This window comes from Seriola dumerili, unplaced genomic scaffold (genome assembly GCF_002260705.1).
Source record: "Seriola dumerili isolate Sdu_G_001 unplaced genomic scaffold, Sdu_1.0 BDQW01000149.1, whole genome shotgun sequence".
Lineage (NCBI taxonomy): Eukaryota > Metazoa > Chordata > Actinopteri > Carangiformes > Carangidae > Seriola > Seriola dumerili.
Window position 1 is genome coordinate 11,454,365 of NW_019174404.1, and position 24,385 is coordinate 11,478,749.

At 42.2% G+C, this 24,385-nt stretch overlaps 4 protein-coding genes across 6 annotated transcripts; 2 read left to right on the top strand and 2 right to left on the bottom strand.

Moving 5' to 3' along the window:
• Positions 1-855: 855 nt before the first annotated feature.
• Positions 856-3,349, bottom strand: ccdc32 (coiled-coil domain containing 32). Its single transcript, XM_022750899.1, has 4 exons — positions 3,224-3,349; positions 2,681-2,928; positions 1,971-2,124; positions 856-1,663 (listed from the first exon to the last, which is right to left on the bottom strand). Exons 2-4 carry the CDS (start codon positions 2,925-2,927, stop codon positions 1,474-1,476), a joined length of 591 nt encoding a protein of 196 aa, XP_022606620.1. The 5' UTR covers position 2,928; positions 3,224-3,349; the 3' UTR covers positions 856-1,473.
• Positions 3,350-3,480: 131 nt separating this feature from the next.
• LOC111225693 (protein-L-isoaspartate(D-aspartate) O-methyltransferase-like) lies at positions 3,481-6,369 on the top strand. 3 transcript variants are annotated; one of them, XM_022750715.1, is made up of 9 exons: positions 3,481-3,518; positions 3,865-4,000; positions 4,205-4,309; positions 4,450-4,481; positions 4,597-4,701; positions 4,820-4,940; positions 5,040-5,125; positions 5,343-5,512; positions 5,667-6,369. In XM_022750715.1, exons 2-9 carry the CDS (start codon positions 3,883-3,885, stop codon positions 5,677-5,679), a joined length of 750 nt encoding a protein of 249 aa, XP_022606436.1. In that variant the 5' UTR covers positions 3,481-3,518; positions 3,865-3,882; the 3' UTR covers positions 5,680-6,369. The 3 variants fall into 3 exon arrangements, with proteins under 3 accessions (XP_022606436.1, XP_022606433.1, XP_022606434.1); XM_022750712.1 differs by having other exon boundaries at positions 5,703-6,369; XM_022750713.1 differs by lacking the exon at positions 3,481-3,518 and adding an exon at positions 3,537-3,557 and having other exon boundaries at positions 5,703-6,369.
• A 747-nt stretch (positions 6,370-7,116) lies between these two features.
• rpusd2 (RNA pseudouridylate synthase domain containing 2) lies at positions 7,117-10,364 on the top strand. Its single transcript, XM_022750547.1, has 3 exons — positions 7,117-7,778; positions 8,759-9,055; positions 9,195-10,364. Exons 1-3 carry the CDS (start codon positions 7,131-7,133, stop codon positions 10,056-10,058), a joined length of 1,809 nt encoding a protein of 602 aa, XP_022606268.1. The 5' UTR covers positions 7,117-7,130; the 3' UTR covers positions 10,059-10,364.
• A 1,649-nt stretch (positions 10,365-12,013) lies between these two features.
• On the bottom strand, positions 12,014-24,275 carry disp2 (dispatched RND transporter family member 2). Its single transcript, XM_022750548.1, has 10 exons — positions 24,080-24,275; positions 20,614-20,758; positions 20,176-20,453; positions 19,911-19,940; positions 19,658-19,781; positions 18,832-18,947; positions 18,095-18,210; positions 17,161-17,258; positions 16,783-16,941; positions 12,014-15,432 (listed from the first exon to the last, which is right to left on the bottom strand). The coding sequence occupies exons 1-10, from the start codon at positions 24,172-24,174 to the stop codon at positions 12,085-12,087; spliced, it is 4,509 nt and encodes a 1,502-aa protein (XP_022606269.1). The 5' UTR covers positions 24,175-24,275; the 3' UTR covers positions 12,014-12,084.
• Between the last annotated feature and the right edge of the window lie 110 nt (positions 24,276-24,385).

Below are 24,385 nucleotides of genomic sequence, written 5' to 3' on the forward strand. Positions count from 1 at the left end.
ATATCCTGAGAAGAATAGAATAATTTTTACCTTCACTGAAGGTTTATGAGTTTTAGTTACCTTCTTTGTTTGGAGACTGTGTCAGAGAGGTGGGATTCAGCTTTGTGTTAATTTTGGAGGTTTTAGTTTGGGGAGCTGTTGAACTGAGAAGTGTGATTAATGTTTTGACCATCCTTTTTATATCAGTGAAGGGAAACTCTACACACCATGTGAGAGATTTCAGTGAGGGACGGGAATTTCCCACTGTCATTCCCATTTCGTACTACCAATATTTCAACCAAGTGTTTATGACATTAAATATTAAAACAAATGTTTCTTCTTCTCACAGATTTCCTTCAAAGGACCGCTCACAATTGATTTTGACTTGTAAAATCTGGTTCTTTGCTGCCACCTAAATAAAGATTACTATAGTCAGAAAGATACACAAAAGCTAACACTTCCTACCCTTTCTCTTGTTCTCTTTCATGCACTTACTCATGTTTCTACTTATACATATGAGGGCCCTCATTTAATAATAAAATGGCCACTCTCTCCCCAGCCCAGAACATCTATATCTCTATCCCCAACTGTATCGTACACGGAAGTAAACATACTTCTAACCTTAAGCCTAAAACAGTCCACACTTTGCCAATATGTCTTCAATCCCTAAGTCTGAATCTTAAATAGGTCCGCACAAAAGATACAAGTAAAACAGCATGCATGCAAACACAAAACACGCACACACACACACACACACACACACACACACACACACACACACACAATTCAGTGTCACAGAATATTCTACATTTTAATTGCATTTCAGCTGCACCTCAGCTTGCTAATGAGCAGACAAATCAAAAGAATCAATTCTCCTTGTTTTTATTTCAACGTGGGTAAAACTTATGTAAAATCAACATGGCAAAAATAAAGATGATACACAATATGTTACAATATAGGAATAAATCACAGAGTATTCCTACTTCAGATATCACAATTTTTAGACAGAAAAATAATGGTTCTGGAAAATAATGCATTGCTTACGTCTTACGAGTCTAAATTACAAGATGATACTGCACGTGGTCCTTCATTAACTTTTGCGTGTGCGTGTCGGGTAGCGAGCTATTCATGTCACAGATAGAGTTAGTCTAGTCACTACACAGACTACACACTACAATTCTGCTGCGAGAGGACAAACCAGTCTAATTTCAAACTCTTTTTTATATATATATTTTTAATGGTGTGATGTGGTTGAAGGGATGAAGAGCAAAGACAAAACATGTGTGACTGAATAAGTACTTAACACTCAGTTGCTGGGGATACGGAGAACGATGAAGGGCTGTAATTGCTTCTTTGACCACTAATAACAAAAGCTTTGGCCAAAAACAGCAGTATGACATAACACAGCTCGAAATGAACGCAGCGGCTAACAAGTCCCCCTCATTGAATACACTCCAAATTAGGTCTTCTGTTAGTGTTACTATTTTAACACACTCATTTCTCTGGGCTGTGAGTGTCATCTTCCTCAGTGTTGTCTCTCTCTCCCTCTGTGTCCTCTCCGTTTTGTGTTTGGTTTGGTCCTGCTGCATCCTTATTCTGAGACGGCCTCAGGAGATATTCCAGCTCCTCTGCGCTGATGGCCACCTTCTCAGGAATCAACCACCTCTTGAAGTGTTCGAGGGCACTGGGTAGGGAGGTGCACAAAAAGTCAAGGACGTTAGGAAGAGAAGAGGTCTATCCAGAAGTCTCTACTACCTGGGAGGCCTGTATTATATGTAAATCTGTCGTCTACAACAGTATTTAGTGACATTGATTTGTCATATAGTAAGCGCTCACTGTTTAGGATACCGTCTTTTCTTTGGATTTAATTGGGCAGTTTTTGGAAAACTAAACAGTGATGTGTATGATGTGTGTATATATATATATATATATATATATATATATATAAACACTCCACCTGGATAACCCTTTGCATCAAATCCATGTCCTACCTCTCATCCATGTCACCTCCTTGGAAAAGCTCTGAGGTCTGGGCGTCGTGTAGGAATCTATCCCAGCATTCTTTCTTAGCTTGAGACAACGAGCGCAACATGTCCCTGGAGGTCACATCACTGGACTGGCCCTTTAACTTCTTCAGACGGTTCTCTGCAGCAAAATATAGGCAAAACATACTGTGTTTTACGTCTTACATCAAAGTTATAATTAACATTTTTTGAATGGAGGCTCAGGGGAAGCTATTTCTGACTGATATTTTATTAAACTATTTTTGAAAAGGTTGCTATAAAAGTGTGAGTTTTGTACTTGTGCTCAGTTAGGTTTTTCTTGCAGGTTTTTCCACAACATTTAAAAGCACAAGTGGCTCACTTCACCTTGTAATGTTGTAATGTTGTTTTACTCATTTGTATTCATGGTGATTTTTAAACAAATCAATAAGTCACACGAAAAATTGACGAACTACATGTGGGGTAACCCGGAAACAACTTCTGATACCACCCTTTTGAAGGCACAAAAGCTCATAACAAAAACATGGTATATCGGAGACGAGTTGTGCTGCTATTGAACTATTTTGAAGCCCTCTCATCTCTACTATCTCCCACACATCTTGAATGAGAATGATGTATGATAGGTGGCATGATCAGGTGGATGTAAGGTGAGCAAAATTGGAGAGTCATGCATGGGACAGCGAGAAGCAAGAAAATACCTAAACTGGCTATGTAGATCTCAGAATCCTCCATGGGTTCCCACTTGGCACTAGGAGAACTAACATTTGTCCCATTTGATTGTCCATTGATCTGCACTCCTACTTGAGCTGCTGGCTGGAATGAGTCTTTGAACTCGGTGTTGGTTTCTGGAGCTGCTTCAGCTTGCACTTCCGGCAGACTGGAGCAGATCTCGGACCACAGCTCCCCGCTGGATCGGACCTCCTGACTCTCGAAGTCGTCGGTCATTCTGGTGCAGCCACAGATGTCAACATCAGTTATCAAAATCACTTAGCTTTAGCCTGTGCCTTTCTCTTTCAGAAGCATTACGACAGACACTTTCTTGGGACATTTAGATAAAAGACAGAAATTGAAACAACGCACATTTCACAAAACAAAGAACAATCAAATACTGAGCTTAATTTACACCAATATACTTGAGCTAAACTGGTGTCTAACCTAATTTATAGACTATTTAGGCATTTCAAATGTTCTTCAAACGCTGTCACTATAATGAAATACAAAGTGTCTTCTCAACATCTTACCTTAGTGAAAATCGGCAGGTAAACTGTTATTTCTTCTGATGAATTAAGTTAAAGATTAAAGATTAGCCTCGCTAGCTAACTGCGTCCATGATCCACAAGCTTTAAGAAGCGACAGCCCATTTCCTTATTTAGGGGACATATGATTGGACACTGTAACCGCCTATCTAACTGCTTTGAGATGTGATTGGCTCTGTCTGGCTTTGTCTTAGAAAGTCCCCGTGTTATTGGTCGAGCCTGCGGGTCACTCAGAAGTGAGCTAGGAAGTTTGTCTCAGCAGGAAGGAGCGGTGGCGAAGGTAAACAAGTTCCCTGACCTCTGTTGAATTGTTTTATTCGTGAGTGTTAACTATTTGGAGAACCTAGATTAGCATTTGCAGCCGTTATGCAATATTATCTGTTTAACATGTAACGTGAACTTGTTATTACAACTGTAAAGTACGACGCTCGCTGGCTAACTGTTCAGTTTAACGTGAATAATCTGATTCACAGGCTGCTGGGAATTGTTGACAGACCTGTTTCAAATGAAAAAATGACCACAACTGTGTCTGTCATTGCCACACGGAGGAGGCAGTCAGACTATAAATGTTATGTTGCAGTTATGTGATCTTAAATAAAAGACACATGATCATCATGTCACTGCAGGGAGTCCCAGGGTAGGAGATGCGACCAGCGTTGCGCCTGGCAATAGTGGCTTTCCCTATGGGTGTGCTGCTCTCTCGGACAATGGCGTGGATGTCCAGTGGCAAAACACATCCCGAGCTCATCAGCAGGCTGAGGGGTAATGGACTGAATTTATCAGCTTTGATATCCCAAAGTCTTTATGGTTAGGAGTGGTACAGGTGGTTTTGGTTCAGGTTTAAAAAAAAAAAAAAAAAAGGGAAACACAAATAGAAAGAATTACGCACTTTAGCGTGACAGAATTTCACATTTGCCACATTTGCTAATTCAGTTCAGTGTCATTTCCCTTTCTGTTCTCCTTTAGATCATGGAGTGATCCGCAACGACAGAGTATTTGATGCCATGCTGGCTACTGACAGAGGGATCTACTCTACAGACTATCCCTATGCAGACTCTCCTCAGTCCATAGGTATTCCTTCCAGTCACTCTTAAAAAAACATGCAAAGACACATGCTAAGCAATATGGTAACAGGTGTTTGAGTTAATACATTTGTGCCTTAAAGTAATAGCCATTTCATGAGCACAGATGTGCGCTGTTTTTTATCACAGGCTACAGGGCGACCATCAGTGCACCACACATGGTGAGTAACAAACTCTCAGAGGACTTGAGATGTTTTATACAGTGGGCAGGGCTAAATAATTCACTTATATACATCCACATTCATGGACATTTTTCTTATGGGCCTGGTTTGACAGCATGCTCATGCTTTGGAGCTGTTAAGTGACAAACTAAAAGAAGGGGCATCAGCACTGGATGTGGGTTCAGGAAGTGGATACCTCACTGCCTGCTTCGCAAGAATGGTAAGTTCTACATAAACTTGGCATCTTGTCAAATAGGCTGAATTGGTATTTCCTCACATGAGTTGACACAAAATATATGAATGAGCGCAACAGCTGCATTTTTTTTTATTGTGTGTAGACAGGACCCAGTGGTAGAGTGGTTGGTATTGAACACATTGATGAACTGGTTCAAATGTCAATAAAAAACGTGCAAGCTGACGACCCAGAACTGCTCTCCTCTGGACGTATCAGACTTGTAGGTGAGTCATACAATGATCTCGTCATACCATCTGAAATTTAGATGTTCACACTGCACAGCTACACAGCACTATAAGAGTCATTCTTACATCTGTCCTCAGTGGGAGATGGAAGGCTGGGCTTCCCAGAAGGAGCGCCGTATGATGCAATTCATGTTGGTGCAGCTGCAGCTACTGTTCCTAAGGCTGTAAGGATACATATGGCTTTTACTCTTATAAAAGTAGGATAGAAAAGAATAGAAGAGAATAAGACAAAACATGCACATGTGTTAAGATTAAAGACCCTGCTGTAGTAAAGTGAACCATAAAATATTTTTCTTGTGTCTCCACCTGAACTGACTGAATTCGCCTCTTGAACTGTACCATCATCATAGAGTTCTCTGTGCTTCCCTCTCTTTGTTAAAGCTCTTGGAGCAGCTGAAGCCAGGTGGGCGGCTGGTTCTCCCGGTGGGCCCCGATGGTGGCAGTCAGGTGTTAGAGCAGTATGATCGTCAGAGTGACGGGACCTTCCTCAAGAAAGCATTGATGGGAGTGGTTTACGTCCCCCTGACTGATAAGAGGCATCAGTGGCCCGGGTATTGCACAAAACTCTTCTGATCTATCATTTTAAAAGCAAAATAAGTGACGGAAGACCACTTTATGTAATGACTCAAAGCTGCACATTATTTTTGGATTACCAGCATAAGAGTGTTTTATACATCCATGTTATCCTTATCCTTCTCTCCTCAGAGGTGAGCTCTGACTGCAGTGTGGTTGCCCCTGCAGGAGATGGCGTTGGTGCTGCGTCTCCGGCACCCTGTAGCACTCCTCATGGTTTCACTGAGCTCCAGACTTAACTGCCACCTGCCCTGCTGGGTTGTCACCTAGCAACGTACGAGGAGGATCTCGCTCTATTTTCCTGACCAGGTTGTCTTTCAAGAGTGCTGAAAGAGTGTGACCACTGCTGGACTAATAACCTTTCTACTAGAATCCATGGAGTCTGTAAGAGGCTGATAAGGATATTGTGGATGACAAAAAAGGTTGTCTCGTTATTATTTATGGGTAAGTCAGTGAAGTTCAGCAGTGACAAAATTGCAATTCCAGCTTGAAGAGCTACAGTCTGTGTCCAATCCAGATGGATGGATAATTGCTGAAGTTGTGTGCAACCTTATGGGAATGCTTTGGTTATGAATGCAGTAACAAATAACAATGGGTTTTAATGAAAATTTTGCAAAATTAACTAAGTATTATATATTTTGTGGTAAGAACTGCCTCTTACTCACTGTATGTGTAGGACATGTCTTGTTTGGCATTGTTACTGTAGAACAGAAGGGGCATTGTGCCAAAAATTGATGAACTGAGGCACTTCACTTTTTGAAATTTACCAATACTGTAATTATGTGTACACTCATCAGATTTATTAATAAAACCCATTAAATGGATAGCATATTGATTGTTGTCAAGCTTTACTGAAAATTAAACTTGAGTCAAAGTGAACTGGGATCATGAGAAGGTACAGTACAGTAAAGGAAGTCATAATCTCCTTAAGAGTAGCACATATAAAAACGAATCATAATCAGAGGCATTAATTCTTTTTTCACTTCAGAGCAATAACACAATATTTTACACAGAATATAATCGGTATTCTATAACAAAAAAATGTCATTCCATTATCAAAATGAGCAAGGAGAAAAATCTTATAATGTGTGGATATAAATTCATCAACCCATGTACATATTAAAGATGCACAAATACACAAAAAAATTACAGATGACTAAACACTAACATTATTCATTATGTTCAGATTTGCATTGGATTTCTATACAATTTATTAAATTTAATGATAGCTTAACAACATTTTGTTTTTGTAGAGATTTCTAGACACAACCAATGATCTTATTTCTTACACAAAAACCTGGAACAGAAGGGGCATACAGTTTCAGCCTCGTATTAGTTTATTACTCTGTAAACATTGTTTGTAAAGTCATTTATGACTTGTCTATCAGACACAGCATTTATTATAAAATCTAACTAAGTGCACATTGTGAACAGTTGGTGGCGATAATGACCCGACGAGGAGGTGATGTCCCCTTTAAGACAAAGAATCAGAAGAAGAACCATGAGCGTTTGATCGTTTGGACTACACATTCGTCTGATTGGACTACATATTAACGTCATCATTACACGCTTCAAACGAGAAGGACCTAGAAGGTAATGCACGTGAGTGTCTCGGTTAGGGGCTTAAGAAAATGTTATTTATTCTTCGCGGGTCAAACTGAAGTTAGTAAGCGTGTAGTTTCTCTAGGGCAACGCTTTGTTTCGTCCTCTGACGTTACTAAATATATGAATCGCCTTTTTCATTTTCCACGGTGTCGATACGGCAGCTCGACCATGGAGCAGGCAGTTATTGCTCCAGGGTCACCGGCGGAGGTGAGCAGCCCAGTGTCCACGCAGGGAACCGCCGCTAATGAGGCAGCAGGAACCGGCAAACGTAAAAGCGACGAGCCGGGCGAACCAGAAACAAGCGGCCGAGGGAAGAGGCGGAGAGGAGCGGGAGGGAAGAAACTCCGTCCGGGCGAGAGATACGTCCCTCCTCCGCAGAAACGGAACCCCGGTGTTAGCTTCAGCCAAGAGCATTTCACTGAGACCTCTTATTACTTCGAAGGTGGTCTCCGCAAAGTTCGTCCATATTACTTTGACTTCAAAACCTACTGCAAAGGTCGGTGGGTTGGGAAGACTCTCCTGGAGGTGTTCAAGAGCGAGTTCAGAAGTGAGTCCATCGAGTACTACCAGAGGGCTGCTAAAGAGGGTCGCATCCGGCTCAACGAGACCACTGTGGAGGACCTGTCTGTGGTGCTCAGGGTCAGTGTCATCACTACACATACAGTATATATGATTTTATAATACAGGTAACACTCAGGATCGCAGGTGTGGTCTATGAAGCTAGGTCTTCAACAGCATGGTAGATGTAACCATACTAATGTGGGCTCACTTAAAAGTCGTGTATTCTTCACTAGATTTCATGCATCTGAGCCAAAAGTAAATAATAATCAGTTGACAAATCAATCTCAACCCAACTTAAGGCTTGTTCTGGATCTAGTGACTGCATCACATGATCCCCATCGGCAGATTGAGTTTGCACAGCTGCTGTATTAGTTATGAATTTTCCTGTACTTCTCATCCATGTTGAAATGGAGTTTGAGTTGAGATTGTTTTTTCATGTCCCGTTTCCATGGTGGAGAATGAACTGTGAAGTTAATTAACCAAACCAATATCTGCACCAGTCTTGACAACTCATGGTAAAAAGTAATATGCTATACATAAATATTTCACATTTTGTAAGACTTTTAATTTATTAATATCTATTGTTTGCCCGTTATTTTAATTGGATAAAGGCAATTTTAAGATGTTTTCCATTGCAACACAGAATTTCATTGTCCGGTGATACGATTTATCAAGTCAGATTCTTTCCAGAATGATTTTTGAAATACTTGACAATGCCATCTGAAAATTACAGTTCCACTGACCCACCAGGACCACCAGTTTGATCAGCAGAAAATAATTAAAAGGTTATTCTCAATACCTAAACAATTATATGATGGTGTGCAGCATAATGATATTGAAATGGTGTTCTTCCTATATCAAATAATCCTGCAAGAAATGTGTCTTGATTTTTTTCTTGCACTGACAGATATATCTCATATGATTGAGCCCGAGGTTTAAAAACTATTCCTCTCATAAAATAGGCAACCTAACAAAATTCAAACATTTGAATTCTAGCCTGTGAAGGACGGCAAACGTCCTGGGTGAAACATCCACCTATGTTGTCCTACTATCCACAGAATAATGACCACATGAGAAACACTGTCCACCGTCACGAGCCACCCGTGGTCGACAGACCCCTGGAGATTCTGGCGGATGACGGTGAAGTGCTTGTGGTCGACAAGCCTGCCTCCATCCCAGTCCACCCATGTGGTCGCTTTCGCCACAACACAGTGATTTTCATCCTGGGGAAAGAGCGGGGCATTTCGGAGCTTCACACTGTCCACAGACTGGACAGACTCACCTCTGGAGTGCTGCTGTTTGCCAGAACATTGGAGACCTCACAGAAACTGGACCAGCTGGTGAGAGACAGACAGGTACGTTCAGGATGGTTTGGATTTAAATTCTGACTTTCAGGTGATTAGGCAAATTTGAAGTACCCCATTACTGATTTCAGACTATGATCAATATACTACTGGGTTTTTAGAAGTTCTTTACATTTATTCTCTTTCCCAGCTTGAAAAGGAGTATGTGTGCCGAGTGGAGGGGGAGTTTCCAGAGGGTGAGTTGAACTGCAAGGAGCCCATCCTGGTTGTTTCCTTTAAAATCGGCGTCTGCCGGGTTGACCCCAAGGGAAAGGAGTCCCAAACTGTCTTCCGGAGGCTTAGCTTTAACGGAAAAACAAGCGTGGTTCGCTGTTTACCCCTTACTGGCCGCACACACCAGATCAGGGTCCACCTCCAGTACCTGGGCTTCCCCATCCTCAATGACCCCATCTATGGGTCCTCTGCATGGGGTCCTCACAGAGGTAAAGGGGGTCTGGTGGGGAAGAGCGATGAGGAGCTACTGCAGGCTCTGGTAGAGGAACATCGATCTCAGGAAAGTCTGCAGCTGTTGGATATACCAGGTGACGGTGTTGGGAATGAGGCAGAAAAAAACAAAACATCTGAGAAAATAGACAAGTCAGATGGTGCGTCTGAACCCGGCAAGACTGGAGAAAGTCATCAGGCACCGACTGATGCGTGCAGTGGCAATAAAAAGATAGAGACACAGGTGTTGACAGGTTGTCGCTCAAACAGTGAGACGCTAAATGAGGTGAGTCAGGGCTGCACAGTCCCAAACAGTAACAGCACATTACTCCAAGAGTCTCAAAGCCATCACAAATCAAATGGAAATCAAACAGAAGCTACTGACTCTACCCAGAACACTCCTCCAGGGACCAGAGACGACCTGTGTAGTGAATGTAAGCTGGTACGACCAGATCCTACAGAAAAGGAGCTCATCATGTATCTCCACGCTTTACGCTACAAAGGACCTGACTTTGAATATTCCACATGTTTACCTGATTGGGCCAGAGAAGACTGGGTCGAAGCTGACTAGATCTAGCCTGATGAACACTGATGAAGACTTTGGCATTCAGGTTACTGCGGTCAGACATGTCATGGAAAAGACCAGAAATCTGCTGCATTTCTTTGGATAGTTTTTTTTGCAAAAATATGTTTTTCTTTGGCTCCAACCTATTTATGCCTTAAACACAAGAAGAAAATGAAATTGTATTCTTTCTCATTTTACTTTGAGGACTGTTTTTTAATGTCAAGAATATAGTTTTAATTTAATTTCATCCTTTTATGCCTGTAATCTGTCTGGTACAACAGCCAAAAAATTTAAATAAATTAAAAGCCAGTCTGCAGGAAAAATAAATGTATTTCATTTTATTTCAGTTTGGTGAAAAATTAACAACATTAACAGCTGTAAATAACAGTGGTGGTAACCTTTTTCCATTTCTTCTGTTGTAGAAAGCCTGTGATTGATTTTATTCCTCTCTAAGGCAGAGAATTCTGCTGAGTGATTTTAAAGTGAAGGCTCTTTGAAGAATTGTGATTATACAGTTAAGATGTCAAAAGCAAACACTTCTTACAACAAGAGAGCTTGAAAATAACCCTGCTCATAGGCATGTTTCATATATATATATATATAATAATCTTGTCAAGGCTTCACCACCAACACTTCAACTCCTACACCTCTTTGTTTTATACTTAATATCCTATTGAGTACCATAAATACATCTTATTTTTTAAAGGACACACCCTTTGCACAAAACACACATTTTTAGCTTCAACCTATTGAAAGACATTTGGCACATGCTCATGTCCTAAATACCGTTGGTATTGAGACACACGTGATGTTACCTCTCAGCTGTGGGATGGGCTGTAGAGGAAGGCGTTCTGTTCCTCAGATAATTGCCTGTTGGCGTTTCTCTTAACAGTGGTGCAGCAAGGTTTATATACAAATTCTTAGCTGTTGAAGCTGTGGCATGTGATGGTACAACTACTGCTTTGGAAATCGAAATAAGAGCTCGCTCCTGTTTCTTTACAAAGGCTAAGGCATATACCGACATCCACAGATCCAGCAACAGTATGCACCTTAATTCGCCAACAGTGTATAAACCCACAGTGTACACAGTATAGTGTTATATCTGTATTAGAAACATTTTTGCCTTTTAGAATCAGTATAGTAAGTAAACATTACATTTTTTTGGCACTGACACTGGAATAAACAGCCTGACTTTTAAATTGACAGTGAAACATTAAATGCAACCAAACCATGACACTAGAAATGACACATTTTTGATTTTCTACGTCATGGTCACAATGACATACTGTACATATCATTTGTCACAAAGTGCAAACTCAACTGACTGTAGTTTAGTGAGAGCTCTTTGCTAATGTAGATGTGATAACTGACTCTTGCCAATATACTGTATGTAATTCTGCACACAGTCGCACATAATGCATCTCTCTCTCTGTATATCTCACATTTATCTTTTAATATTATGAAGTCCATGAATGTATATGGCTCATTAAGGTCAATTCCAGCATGGAGAAAGGCCAGCAGTTGCACAGAGGTGGCACTGTATTTGTTAATAACCCAGTCGGTGCAGATGTTAAAAAGTTCCAGGCACAAAGTAAATTCTGCAGCAGCAGGTGCAGTACTTTAGTAGTTTTTTTGTTTGTTTGTTTTTTGCTGACATCCTGTAGCTGTAGTTTCTTCAAGTGTGACTTTGGTGCAAAATCATGGCAGAAAAGAAAGCTTCATCTTTTATGGTCTTCCTGGAAATTCTGGGTTGAACAACTCATGCTTTGATTTGACCTTTTTCTGAAAAAACACTCATGCTTTGACCTCATTTGTGACAGAAACTGTAACAACCTTAGCAGCAACATAAGACAAACATGCTGTCACATGTTACATTTGCAGTTAGCTTATATTTCCTTTGAGTATTATACAAAAGAAACATTGTATGTTCCTTTTGTAATTTGTATATGCTTTTGTATTCCTTTTTTTTTTTTTTTAATATAAATTCAGAGCATTTAATGCACAGTGTTTGCAAAGATTCCTCCAACTTTGCTCAACACGTATCCTCCCGTTTTCCATCTCTCTTTATCCAAACATCTGGTAAGTCTGGCTTACTGTTGGGTAAAATAACCACTTCTTCACTCTGACTGGTGCGGCCCTTATTACAAGTCTCATAAACAGTTTCTTTCAGTGAGAGGCGAAGCGTATCTCTCTTCCCGTTTAGGTATCCTGGTTGTAACTGAGCCTCTCCTTCTTCATGTTGCTGTGGGTTTGAAGGCCCAGGCTCGATGTCGCTGAGGCATGTTTCACAGGAATCCTCCAGACCCTCGCAAGAGCTCTGGGACAAGGAGGAGAGGTGCTCTTTGTGGGAGTGGTGATGGAGATGCTCCTGTGTGGTTTGTTCCTCTGTGCTGAGAGATGGCTGGTCAATGGTCTCCAGTGTGTGGCTGATTATAGTCTCCTGTATGCTGGAAGATGAGGAGAAAGATGTATTGCCCCAGTGAGTCACCCCACCAGGCTGACCTCTGCATGTCTTACACAGCAGCTTGTCCTTGGCGAGGTCCTCTTGGGCCGGCCCCACAGGCCGCAGGGTGTTTTCTTTGTAAGGTGATGAAGTCTGGAGGGCTGGAGGTGGTTGGTAGATCTTATGTTGACGACTGCATCTCTCTTCACTCTCCCCATCCATGCTATTTCCTCCCACATCTCTCCCGCAATATTCGATCTCATCAGAGAGCACAGAGGGCCGGTTGGACAGTTTACTGGTGCAGGTGCTGTTCTCAAAGCTGTCACTCAGCCGATAAGCCAGCGGCTGCAGCTCATACTGCTCTGGCCCTCTGCCCCCACCCCCACCACCTCCTCCCCCTCCTCCTGCTCCAATCTGTTTCTGTCTGTGCTGACGTTGGTGGTTGGGGTAGAGATAGCCACCTGCTTCTTTGTCATAACTCCTCCTCACTCTAGATCTGCCAAAGTCACCATTAGCAGCCGAGGAGGAACCAGGTTCTGCTGCCGAGCAAGTTGACAGTACGCCGTCAGCCTGGTCCGAAAAACACGGCAGCGTGATTGTTCCACAGTTTTTCTGGGGTCCAAAAAAACAGCACAGGGACTGGAAAAAGAAGGTTGCAAATCCACATGCTACACATTTCACCAAAAACAGAAAAATCCCCAGTTTTCTGAACAGCAACGCTGTGGCAGGCAACATGATGATCCCCATTGAGAAAAATGCACCAGAAACTATTGCTACAGGACATCCCATCCTTTTAGTGGAGTGTGCTACTTTTCCAATTTTGTCTGAATGAGGAGCCAAGCTGTAGGATATGCAGTAGTTAGCTATAAAGTCAACAGAAAGTCCTGCTGCTGATGATATAAACAGAGCCTCAATGCCGCTCAGCTGCCATTCAAGAAGAACCAGGAGGCCGACAGTGACAAACACACTGCCTCCGACAGCTACAGTGCCATATATGCTCAGTGGAATATTCCAGGTGGTTAAAAGAAGCAACACAAATGTGATAGCTACTGAGAAGCCAGCTACTACCAGAGTCTCTGAGCTCAAGGATTGTTGTAGATCAAAAAGAGACAGCTGACTGATGAACCAGCCGTTCTCGAGTCCTTGTGGGGCTCCTGAGATTTCTTTGTTAAACCACGTCAGGATTTCTCTGTAAAAAGCACTGGTTCTGCTGAAGTTGAAGCTGTAGAGGTATGTGGTTTTGAATGCCAACACGAGGGCAGCGACCCTGCCATCTGGCTGGAAGTACAGACCTCCGCTGTGGGCCAGATGGCCCTCAGCGTACCTCTCTGCCAGCATCATGCTGAGGCAGTTCTCAAAAACACTGGGAGGGTAGGGGAAAGGGATGTCATTACAGCAGAAGTGAAGGGCGTCATCACTCTCTGAGCACCGTCTGACAGATACCCAGTGTATTAGCTGCTCCACAAGACAGATATTGTCTGTCATAACGTTTCTATCCTCAGGTGATGGGGGGGAATAAAAGCTTTGATTCTGGACCCTTCCACACAGGTCCCTTAACCAGACCTGAGCATCTGGTTGGCTCATGTTAAAGTCTGGGTCGAGAACCAAAGACCCATTGCTTTTAGGGTTAAAGTGATCCCCGTTATCTGTTGGCTTGATGCCCCAAACAAGCTTTAATGTAACAGGTTTATCCTCTCCATTTCTCTGTCTTTCAAACATAAACATGTGGCGATATTCTGCGTCATATCTTTCAAACGGGTGACTGGAGCGGAAAAGCTGGGTGACCTTGCTTTCTAAGGTGGGCAGCTTCATGCCTGGGTCAATGCAGGACATGTAAGTGCCCCCGGCAGCGAGCACTGCAAACCAGCACACCCAGATGTACCTAAACTTTACCACTCCACATGGCAAAATTTTCAGAAATAATAAATTTGAAGTGTCAGTGAACCCTCGCTTTAATTCTCTCAGCTTCTGGCCGAGAGTGAAGAGGCATTTCTTGCGTGAGCTTGTATCCCAGAAGCCGCCGGTGTTTTTGGAGCAGCATGGTTTCCATCCCTGCACTGCCAGCGATGCAGAGGATGCCTCAGTGTAGCGCTCCCGCAGAACAAATGAGCACGGCAGCCACACTAACGCCAGGAGTGAGCTGATGAAAGAGGCAGTTCCGAGATAAACAGAGAAACATCTGATTGCTGTGATGCTGCTGAGATAACCAGAGAAAAACGCTGCGCTGGAGGTCAGCCCGGACGCTAGAATCAAATAGCCGACTTCCTGCAAAGCTCTGTATACTCTCTTCTCCAGGGAGGCTGAGGGGTTCTGGGATAGCTGCAGATTCCAGAAATCAGCAAAGATGAAAACCTGATTGGAGCAGCTTCCCAAGAGGATAAGAGCTGCTGAGAGGTTGACCAGGGGGAAGAAAGTCAGGCGAAATGCTACTTTGTAGAAGAAATAAGAGGTCAGGAGGGAGCCTGTGATTGCTATTACAGATAATGCTACTATGAAGAGAGAGTGGAGATAAAGAGCCATAGTGAAGAGAAGACAAACAACAGCTAGGACAGGATAAACTGAATCTCTTGCAAGGTAATGCTTGAACAGTGTCTGCTTGATGCCGAAGTCCATGCCAGTGATAGTGGTATTATTGTAGGTCAAATCCCTGCCTTCAAGACTGCTCATATACATCTCCATCATGTGTTCCCCTTTGTCGACGGGTAAGAACAGAAGGCTGTACTTCAGTGTTGGGATTTGGTATTCAACAGTCTGTGGCCCAAGGAAGTCTTTATCAACCAGGAAGTGCAGGATCTGGAACACCACACGTGATTGTTTGCAGCGGGATGGGACAGAGGAACAGCTGCCATGTTTGGGTCTGTCCACACAGGCTTCAACTAGATGTCCTTCATGATAGTACAGAGCGCACGTCCGTAGAAGGTTCAGAGACTCAGAAACCTGGTGTAAAAGGGAGGAAATGAAATTACATTCAGACACTACAATACTATCAATTTCCCTTGCTGAAAGAGGGTGCTGTTATTCTATAGTTTTTATATTGCCAGCAATTCCCATGAAAATACGAAAAACCAATCTTTAAAAATATATAGCATGTACAGTATGTTGTTACATTTTTAAAAAGGCTAATTGGTTTCCTGAAACAGCTGGGCAATGTAGTTTTTAGCAAATGTTTACTCAAACAAGAGGAAATAGTGCGTTTATTGAGGATTGTTTTCAGTGGCGGGTTAATACTTGTACTATATAATACCCTAGTGAGAATTTTCCAAGCAACAAGCTCTGGGGCTGAAAAATGAAGCAAAAAAAGTCCACTGGAGGCTGGCTCCAAAAGCGAGTCATTCCCCATAGACTTCCATGTTAAAATGCCCAAATTTACAGCAGAAATAAACATGTTCAAAAAACGGTTTTGGTCCTTATAACTAATTTACGCCTTCATGACAACTGTATAGTTGGTGGATTTTTATATAATTCAGCCATATAAATTTTAAAACTCAGTTATGCGTAATTGAGGGCACGTCATTTTAAGTGACAGGTGGGCGAGAGTATGCTTGCCACAAACCACCTTTCACCAAAGTCTCAGTTCCACACATGACCCACCTCTTTGTCCTTTTAGATTAGCCAGGAGTTAGGGAGTCAGGCACTGCCAAGATGCCAACAGTGGAGCAGCCCACTCTAGAAACAGGCTATATCAGGCTTTAGTTACACAGACACTGTCATTGTTAGTTTCAGTCTTTTCATGGGATTTGTTGAGAGGAAGGAAAATATAAGATGTAGGATATTACAATCCTATAATCTACATCATCAACTTCAACTTTAGTTCCCAATTTCTTCACATATCCCATGAGGTTTTGTGCATTGTGGTATACTGAGTCTGCTGTCAGTTTAGAAATTCTCTTTGAATACTTTTTGCTTTATGAATGTTAAACAATGTAAAACTATGAGTGAATCCTACATCTATCTTCTGTGAGGGTCTGATACAAAACATGTTGTATATGTGTTATTAATTTATTGACAATAATTAAACAAATACCTCTAAACAAACAAATGGACTTAACATAATCTTACTGTAATTCAAGGTTCACTTTACAGACTTTTTTCTGAGCAAATCCACTGATGAGGGGAAAAAAGCTAGTAATTGGACTTTGATTCAAGATTATTTGGTCAAGAACAACCTTTCACAATGAAAAAAAGTACTGTAATGTGCTATTTAGTAAAACCTCATGTTAATGATTATAATTTATATGGTAATTTGTTTGTATGCTAATGTTAAAAATGAAAAGAAGGCTACAGTACTTGGTGTGAGGTGAGGCTGAGGCAGCAGGAGGAATTAGTGAGGACAGCCAAGTAATTCCCCAGAGACCAGCTCGGACAACAGCCGCTCCTGGACGTTCCCTCAGCCTCCACCCTCACATGCTGCTGGCACAGGTCCTGGAACTGAGCCTGGGAGCGAATCTGAATCAGACGAGGGAAAGATTTTTTTGAACGCATGCCCAGTTTTGAAATGAAAAGGGAATTTATGTACAAAAGGTAATGTACACAAAATAGTGTTTTTTAATTGCTGCAGAGCATTCAAATGTGACGGGTAGAGGGGAGGGTAGAGATTGACAGAGGGTGATGGCTAAAGGCAGAGGACTACAGGTGACATGAAGGGCTGAGTAGATCAGAGCGAACCCTGGATTGCTCCATCTCACACATGGCGTGGATGGCCTTCAGGCTCCAGAGACTGGCTGAGTTTTCTGATCGGAACACCAGCTGGGCCAAACGCTCGCCTGCATGGAGACAGACAGATGGGTTCAATGTACAGTAACAGGATGACTAGCAGTGACTAATCGGTCATAGGGTTGGTTAGAAATGTTCAAAATGGTTAAACTTTGAGGGGGTATACATTCATAAAAGTAAAACCAGGCTGACAACCAATTTCATGTGTGTTATATCCTGCTGCCTGTATTGAATAAAAATTAGGCATCATATAATGAAAAAGCCCAAGGCTCGGAGGTGCTAATAAAACCATTCAGGGAGCTTTCTGTGTTTTTATGGGGCAAACACAAGTATAGTCTTTGATCTACCAGCACACTATTTCAAAGTAGAGCTGAAAGAAGAATATCCTGGATAACCTGCCCAAAGAAAAAGCACTCGGCAAACTGTTCTCTTTGAAGCCACACTAAAAGCTATTATTCACATCTTCTTACTATCTTACTATTTTTTCTACATATGCTTTTAACTATTAAGTTGTTACCGTTGTTTATTATGGTGTATTGTTTCCCTTTTGCTGGGGGATGCTGATTACTCCCTAAGAAGCTGGAGGGTTTTCATTCAGCTCACATTATTTATGAAAATTTGCTTAATCGCAGAATTGGCACCCATCATATTTACATTGTTTTAATATTTCCATTTAATTTACCGCATCGCTGAGTGTACTGGAGCCAACTGTGTTACATAAGCTGCTTCACATAGCAACAAATCTACAATTAAGGTTATGGTTGTTATTTTGATGTGGTTGTTATTGCCATTGTTTCTGTTCTCAGTTTTACCTAAGATTTTTTATTATTATCATCACTGAATTAATAGTTTATTGAAAGGGATGACCTCATCAGGACTGACCCACCTGGAGTATCACACAGGAAGGTGTTTGGAGACGAGTCTCTTGCCAGCATCCTCTTGAATCGAAGTCTGGAGGTGTCTTGCCCATCACTACTGTCTCCGTTGGCAGGAGCCGTAAAACTATAGCACAGGTAAAACACACACACACACATTTTCCGGGTCATCAAACGCATACATTTTATTTCGAACAAGTATAAAACTGATTATATTCACAATTGAGTCATTTTAAACAAGCATTAATTGTTGTTTTTTTTCGGCCACTTGTGGGCAACAGAAACAAGCTGTAAACACAACACCAGTCAGATTATTAGCTTTTCAGTTGATAGATACTGTAGGCCTGAACGTGTTAGCAAACAGTTGCTGCAGAGATTGGTAATAGTGAACAAAAGATAGAGTTGCAGGCTGTGACACCAAAACAACGAGCTGAAAGGCACAAAAAAGCTGCAGTCATGTGATTGTTAATATAAAAAATATGGTTAGAGCAGCTTTCATAATTTGATATAATGGAATGATATTGACTCTCCCTACATTTAATCATATGTTCTTCTACCTATATTCTCATAGTCTATTTTATTTCTACTGTCAAGCCCTGACTTATTACAAACACACACCCCTGTGCATACACACCACAACATGACCACAACTGCTCTATGTGTGCAGCTCATATCCATTTGGAAACCATCTGTGTGGTGCAGTCCCCCTGTGCAGAAACCCAGCACTCTACTGAAACTCTCTGCTGACCTTTTGCTGAGCTGCTGCGGTAAAGGAGACAGAGTTTTCCCCGGGCCAGTGTTCTCCTGCAGCTCGGACAGGCTGGACTGGCGAACTCCGATGTATGTTCCCCGTGGCTCAAAACCCTGTAGAAAGGACACACACACCCACACACAATCACACACACACAGACATCAAAGCTAGAGACAGTGTAAATGCTGGTGCCCATCAATGCACTGCAGCAGCTCACTGAATTAATCAGCATCACAAGCACCCTCAAAAGAAAGAGCCCTACACTCACGAAACAGAAAACCTTGTATAACCCAATATTCATTTTGTATGTGAATCTTTTCAGATTACTCATTGACAGCACATTGTTGTGAATCACATGTTGTGTTTTTCAGAGCAATTTCTTAATCGCCCTCTGTCCTGTACACCTGCATCTCATAGGTGAGAAGATGTATTTAATTAAGATGACAGCGAGTGTGATCTAATTCAGCGCGGTCCATTGGATCTGACATGAGACTGAGGTAAATGGATGCGGCTGAGACTGTGAGTCATTAGGGAAACAGTAATTAACACTCAGCCTAAGGTCGTGAGGGAGGTTTGTATTGTAGAGCTGACAGAAGCATGACAGCACGGATGCATGTGCTGCAACAAGGGAGACTTTAGGATTACATTTTATCAACTGTATGCTTTTGTATGTGTGTGTGTGTGTGTGTGTGTGTGTGTGTGTGTGTGTGTGTGTGTGTGTGTGTGTGTGTGTGTGTGTGTGTGTGTGTTGTGTGTGTGTGTGTGTGTGGTGTGTGTGTGTGTGTGTGTGGTGTGTGTGTGTGTGTGTGTGTGAGAGACTCACCAGCAGCGGGTCAGAGAAGTCAGGCAGTGGACCGATGAAGAGTCCGGCCAATGAGCATCCCAGCAGCAGAACAGCACAACCCACCAACACTGCTAACGGGTAGTCCACTATCACCTGGGAATAACTGCCAAATAGAAAACCACAGAAGAAGAAGCTGTCGGTGGCACTGAGTAACGATTCATTATTATGATCAGAGGAAGTGTGATTTGCAATAGATTTGGGCTTTATAGTGAAAATTGGTTTCAGTACTTACTGTCTAAGAATGCAGTAGAGTCCTCCATCCCTGTTAATAGTTGAAGAGTTAATTATAATAATGACTCCACACACAAATTTGAAAAGGATGCCACCTAAAGTGTCCTTAGAAGGATAGTTTTTGGATATGTGCTTATTCGTTTCCTAAGAGTTAGATGAGAAGATTGCCACTACTCACACACTCACAGAGTGGTATCAATCTTCTTGTGAAAGAAAGCGAATAAGCATATTATACCAAAATGTCAAACCGTGTCCTTGAAATGCACCTTACTGTCACCACGTGTCGCTGTGTTGGTTTCTGTGTCCCGCTCTCATTTGACCCGTGCAGCCAGTGGCACCTCACCGCGCCGTGACGTGATGTCTGATGAGCAGAACTACAGCTATGTCCCACTTTCACCACTACACCTCCTTCAGCATGAGGACCAGTTGTGTTTGACTTACAGTCATGGCAGGTGTTTGGTTTGATTGGCCCATGATGGCTGCAGTGGGAGCATTTTTGGGGCTGCGCTGAGTCGTAGGCCCCGGATCGAGGACCCTGGGGGACCTAAAGGAGAAAAGACAACATAATATACAGAAATTGTACACATGTCAAATCCTGGATCTATTTCTAACTCTTTTTCTTTTTAGACATTCTGGGCCCATTTGAATGGTTCCCCATATATCTGTCCTAAACACCACGCAGTACAGTCAGTGTTCAGGCATACTTGGTGATAAAGCTGGCAGGACGAAGAGGGTCTGCCGAGGCTGCTGCAGCTGTCACATAGCTCCCCTTCACACTGGATGACTGTCAACGGGGCCTCGGCAGAGCAGTCGCTGTCAGGGGGGCACAGAGAAACTGCTGGGATCTCACTGAAGAGAAGAGAAGAGAAAAGTGACAGATAAGTACGAGAAAAATGCATCAAAGCAACAGAGTCCTTTTAAAGTGAGGAAGTTCAGGCTGTTTATAAAACTTAGGCATGAGCTTGTATCTCTCCCACTACACATTGACTGACATCTCAGCTTCTTGATTATATTCTTTTTTCAGCTTCTCCTCATATTCCACGGAGAACTGAACGGGCCAGCAGAACTAATGAGGTAAGGAATGGATTTCTAACACATGGTGGCAACTCGATGCAACAAGGCCCAATTATTTAAAAAAAGTCGGTGGCTGTCCAGGATAGATATCATGAGACTGAGTGATGACTCATGGGTTATGGCAGCAGTCAGGAGAACACTCCAGTTACCTGTGTAATGATACGCTTCTCCAGTCTGAGGCTGTAACATATTCCTTTCTCCTTCCTATAGAATATGTTGCAAGCTCACTTTATGAAACTTAAGAAATTGTCTGTTTTTACGCACACTGGCAGGATATACATGAAATTTTGTACAGACACTCATGGTCCCCAGAGGATGAATCCTACTGACTCACAGAGCTGCTAGCATGGCTGTGGAATCTCAATCACTCATATAAACGTCCTGTTAAAAGTGTACATACTATAATATAGCTAAAAGGAAGAGATGGAACAAGATGATACTGAATATAGTCAGTGCAATATTGTCATTGTGGAAAAAGACTGTTTTCCAACCTTAGATCTACTTAAAGGGAGAAACTACATATTAAGGAATTAAATCTGATCACAGTCTTGCCTTTCAATCAGATAGAATCATTTATTTTACTTTTTTTTTCACCTTTTTCCAGAATTTTGATTTTAAAAACTCTTATGGTCTCATGATTTTGAAGCTAGAGTAAATAAATGGACCCAGCTGAACTGACGCCCTGGCTGTGCTTCAGTGAAGGGGCCATGAGGTCTCCATAGTCTACCACATGCTTGTTTTTCCACAGTAGACTGGATGCAACCGCATTTCCTGTCTTGTCACCATGGCGACAGAGTAAGTCAACAGAGCCTGAATGACCTCACACAGTTTTATTTGCATCCCATAATAAGGCGCACAGATGATGAGTGGTCCGCTGAATTGGTGGTATACGGTAGCAGAGGGATTACGGAGCTGATTAATGGCGGAGCTCAGTGAGGAACCAAACCGCAGTATTTTTTTCTTTCTATCACAATAAAACTGTAACATGATCTAAATAATAAATAGCTCACAGTGTCCTCAGCAGCTCTAAGTCACATAGCAAATGTTTGTCATTTGGTTTAGCCTATTTAGAAGCTGGAGTGAGTGAGTAAATACACTCATAAAAACAATTTGGAAGTCAACACTGTCAACTAATTGAACACAATGTCTGTTGCTGTAGCGCGATAAACTCCACCCATTCAGAAGTCAGTGCAGTTTGGAATATACACTGAATTATTAGCAGATACTGTGTAACCTGTGCCTGGCTGCCTCCTCACCACAGGGTTCAAGATATGAGTATTTAAGCCTATTACTCCTCTTTGGTGGTTTTTCACAGGGCTGGCCAGTGTGTGCACACACACATATGAGGAGAGCAATGTGTGGAGCTCATCAATATTTCAGTGCATGAATACAAAAATACATCCAGTAAGGTGTCACCGAGATGCTCCAAAAACAAAAACAGACACTGACTGACATCACAATGGCCTCCTAAATCTGTACACAAAGGCCCGGCAATAACAATGGCTGTAAACCAGATATAAGAAACACCTCTCAGTATTACAGTTCAGCATCACCACAGACTACAACCTCCAACATAACCATAAATTTGAACCAACACCAACAGTTTCAACTGAAAAAGGGAAGATTATAACGTTGATGAACGTAGCATTTATTGCAGGACTGTTCCATTAGACTGCATCAGTTTCTGTGAGGTGCAATTCACTAACCAGCAACTGAGTGTAGGCAGTGCTGGAAGAAGCGTTCACATCCTTTACGCAAGTAAATATAGAAATATCGCACTGTGAAAATTTTCTGTTGCAAGTAAAGGTTTTGCCTTGAAAATGTTACTTAAGTTAAAATACACACAAGTATTATTAGCAAAATGTACTTGCTGTAATGTTACTGTGGTCAGAGCTGAGTTTGACTATAGTTGTTGTAAAGTGCATGAGTTGCTGATTTGGAGCCAAACTAAGCTTTAAGGCATTTAAAAGACTCCAGCAAGGAGACTCAACAAAGTCTCTCTGAGGCTACAGTCGTGTCAGCGCTCTCTGCTCTCCCGTCTGTCTGCCTTTAGGCCTGTCTTTCACCCGTTCTACAGCACATGTCTCTTTCATCAACTCTCTGGACGCCAGTCAGTGTCATGTCCTCAAACATCTCCTGAACTGCCAATCACACACACACACACGCACGCACGCACGCACACACGCACACACACACACACACACACACACACACACACACACACACACACCCACACCCAAAACAGGACTAAAGCTCAGTCTGTATGCAGGAGGCAAACTGTTAACCTTCTTATAAAGCCTGAGCTGCTCCTGTGAGGGGGTATTATTAGAGGAAAAGGGCTTGAGGATCTGCAGAGAGGACCCTTCTTGGAGGGGCACAAATGTGGCCTGTTGTTGAACTAAAGAGTGGCAGGCCTCAGCTGTTTCCAGCCCCAATTTCATGTTTGAAGCCTCTCGGCCATTTGATTTTCTTTATATATATATATATATATATGTAGGGCTGCTGCATGGAGTGAGTGACAGGGTGACAGCAGTGACCCAGAGAGCCGGTGTGACCGAAGCAGGAGGCTGATGACACAACAGACCTCACAGTCCTTGAGTCAACTGCAGTGTGAGTGTGAAACAGAGTTTATGTATTACTGCATACTGTATATCTTTAAAGAAAAAAAAAGAAAAAAAAGGAGATAAAATCCTTCTTATGATTGTAAATTAAAGAAGATAATACGAAACATGTAAATTTTGTGATTACCAAACATAAATTGTGAAAAGTAAGTTGACAACAGCGCATGTGCATCTTTTGGTTTCAACAGCACAAACACAGCAACATAATCAGAAGTCAGTGATCCTGAGAAAACAATTATGATACTGTTATGGAAAAATAACAAGAGCAGAAATCATATCCTGCACATAATCTTATTGTCCACAGCAGAAACACAGCTGGATTGAGTGTCATTGAACAATACTCACAACGGCCACAGGAGGGTAAAAACACATCCACGTCTACTCACTGTAAATCTCTTTTATTTTTTTACTCCACTAATCAAGTTCCCCAATAAGCTACAGAAAGATCCTGAGACAAAAAAAAAACACAACCTACCTTTGGCAAGCCTCCTGAATATCCCTTTCATCTGTGGGAGAATCATCCATCACTATCGCATCCGTGCTTTCTCCTATTATCGAGCGAGCATCCATCTCCCTCCTGTTTCGCCTTTGAAAACTAAAACTAAATTTCAAAAGAGGCAATTATGAATTTCCTGTTATTTTGACCTGGGTTAACCCAAACAATCCCCCATCTGCCCAGACTGGGTCCACGAGGATCGGAGGCAAGGGCTTGTGTCTGAGGTTGCTACTACACAGCAGCACCGGGGCTGCTTGGGTTAATCTGCCCCGAGCTGCGCTCTGA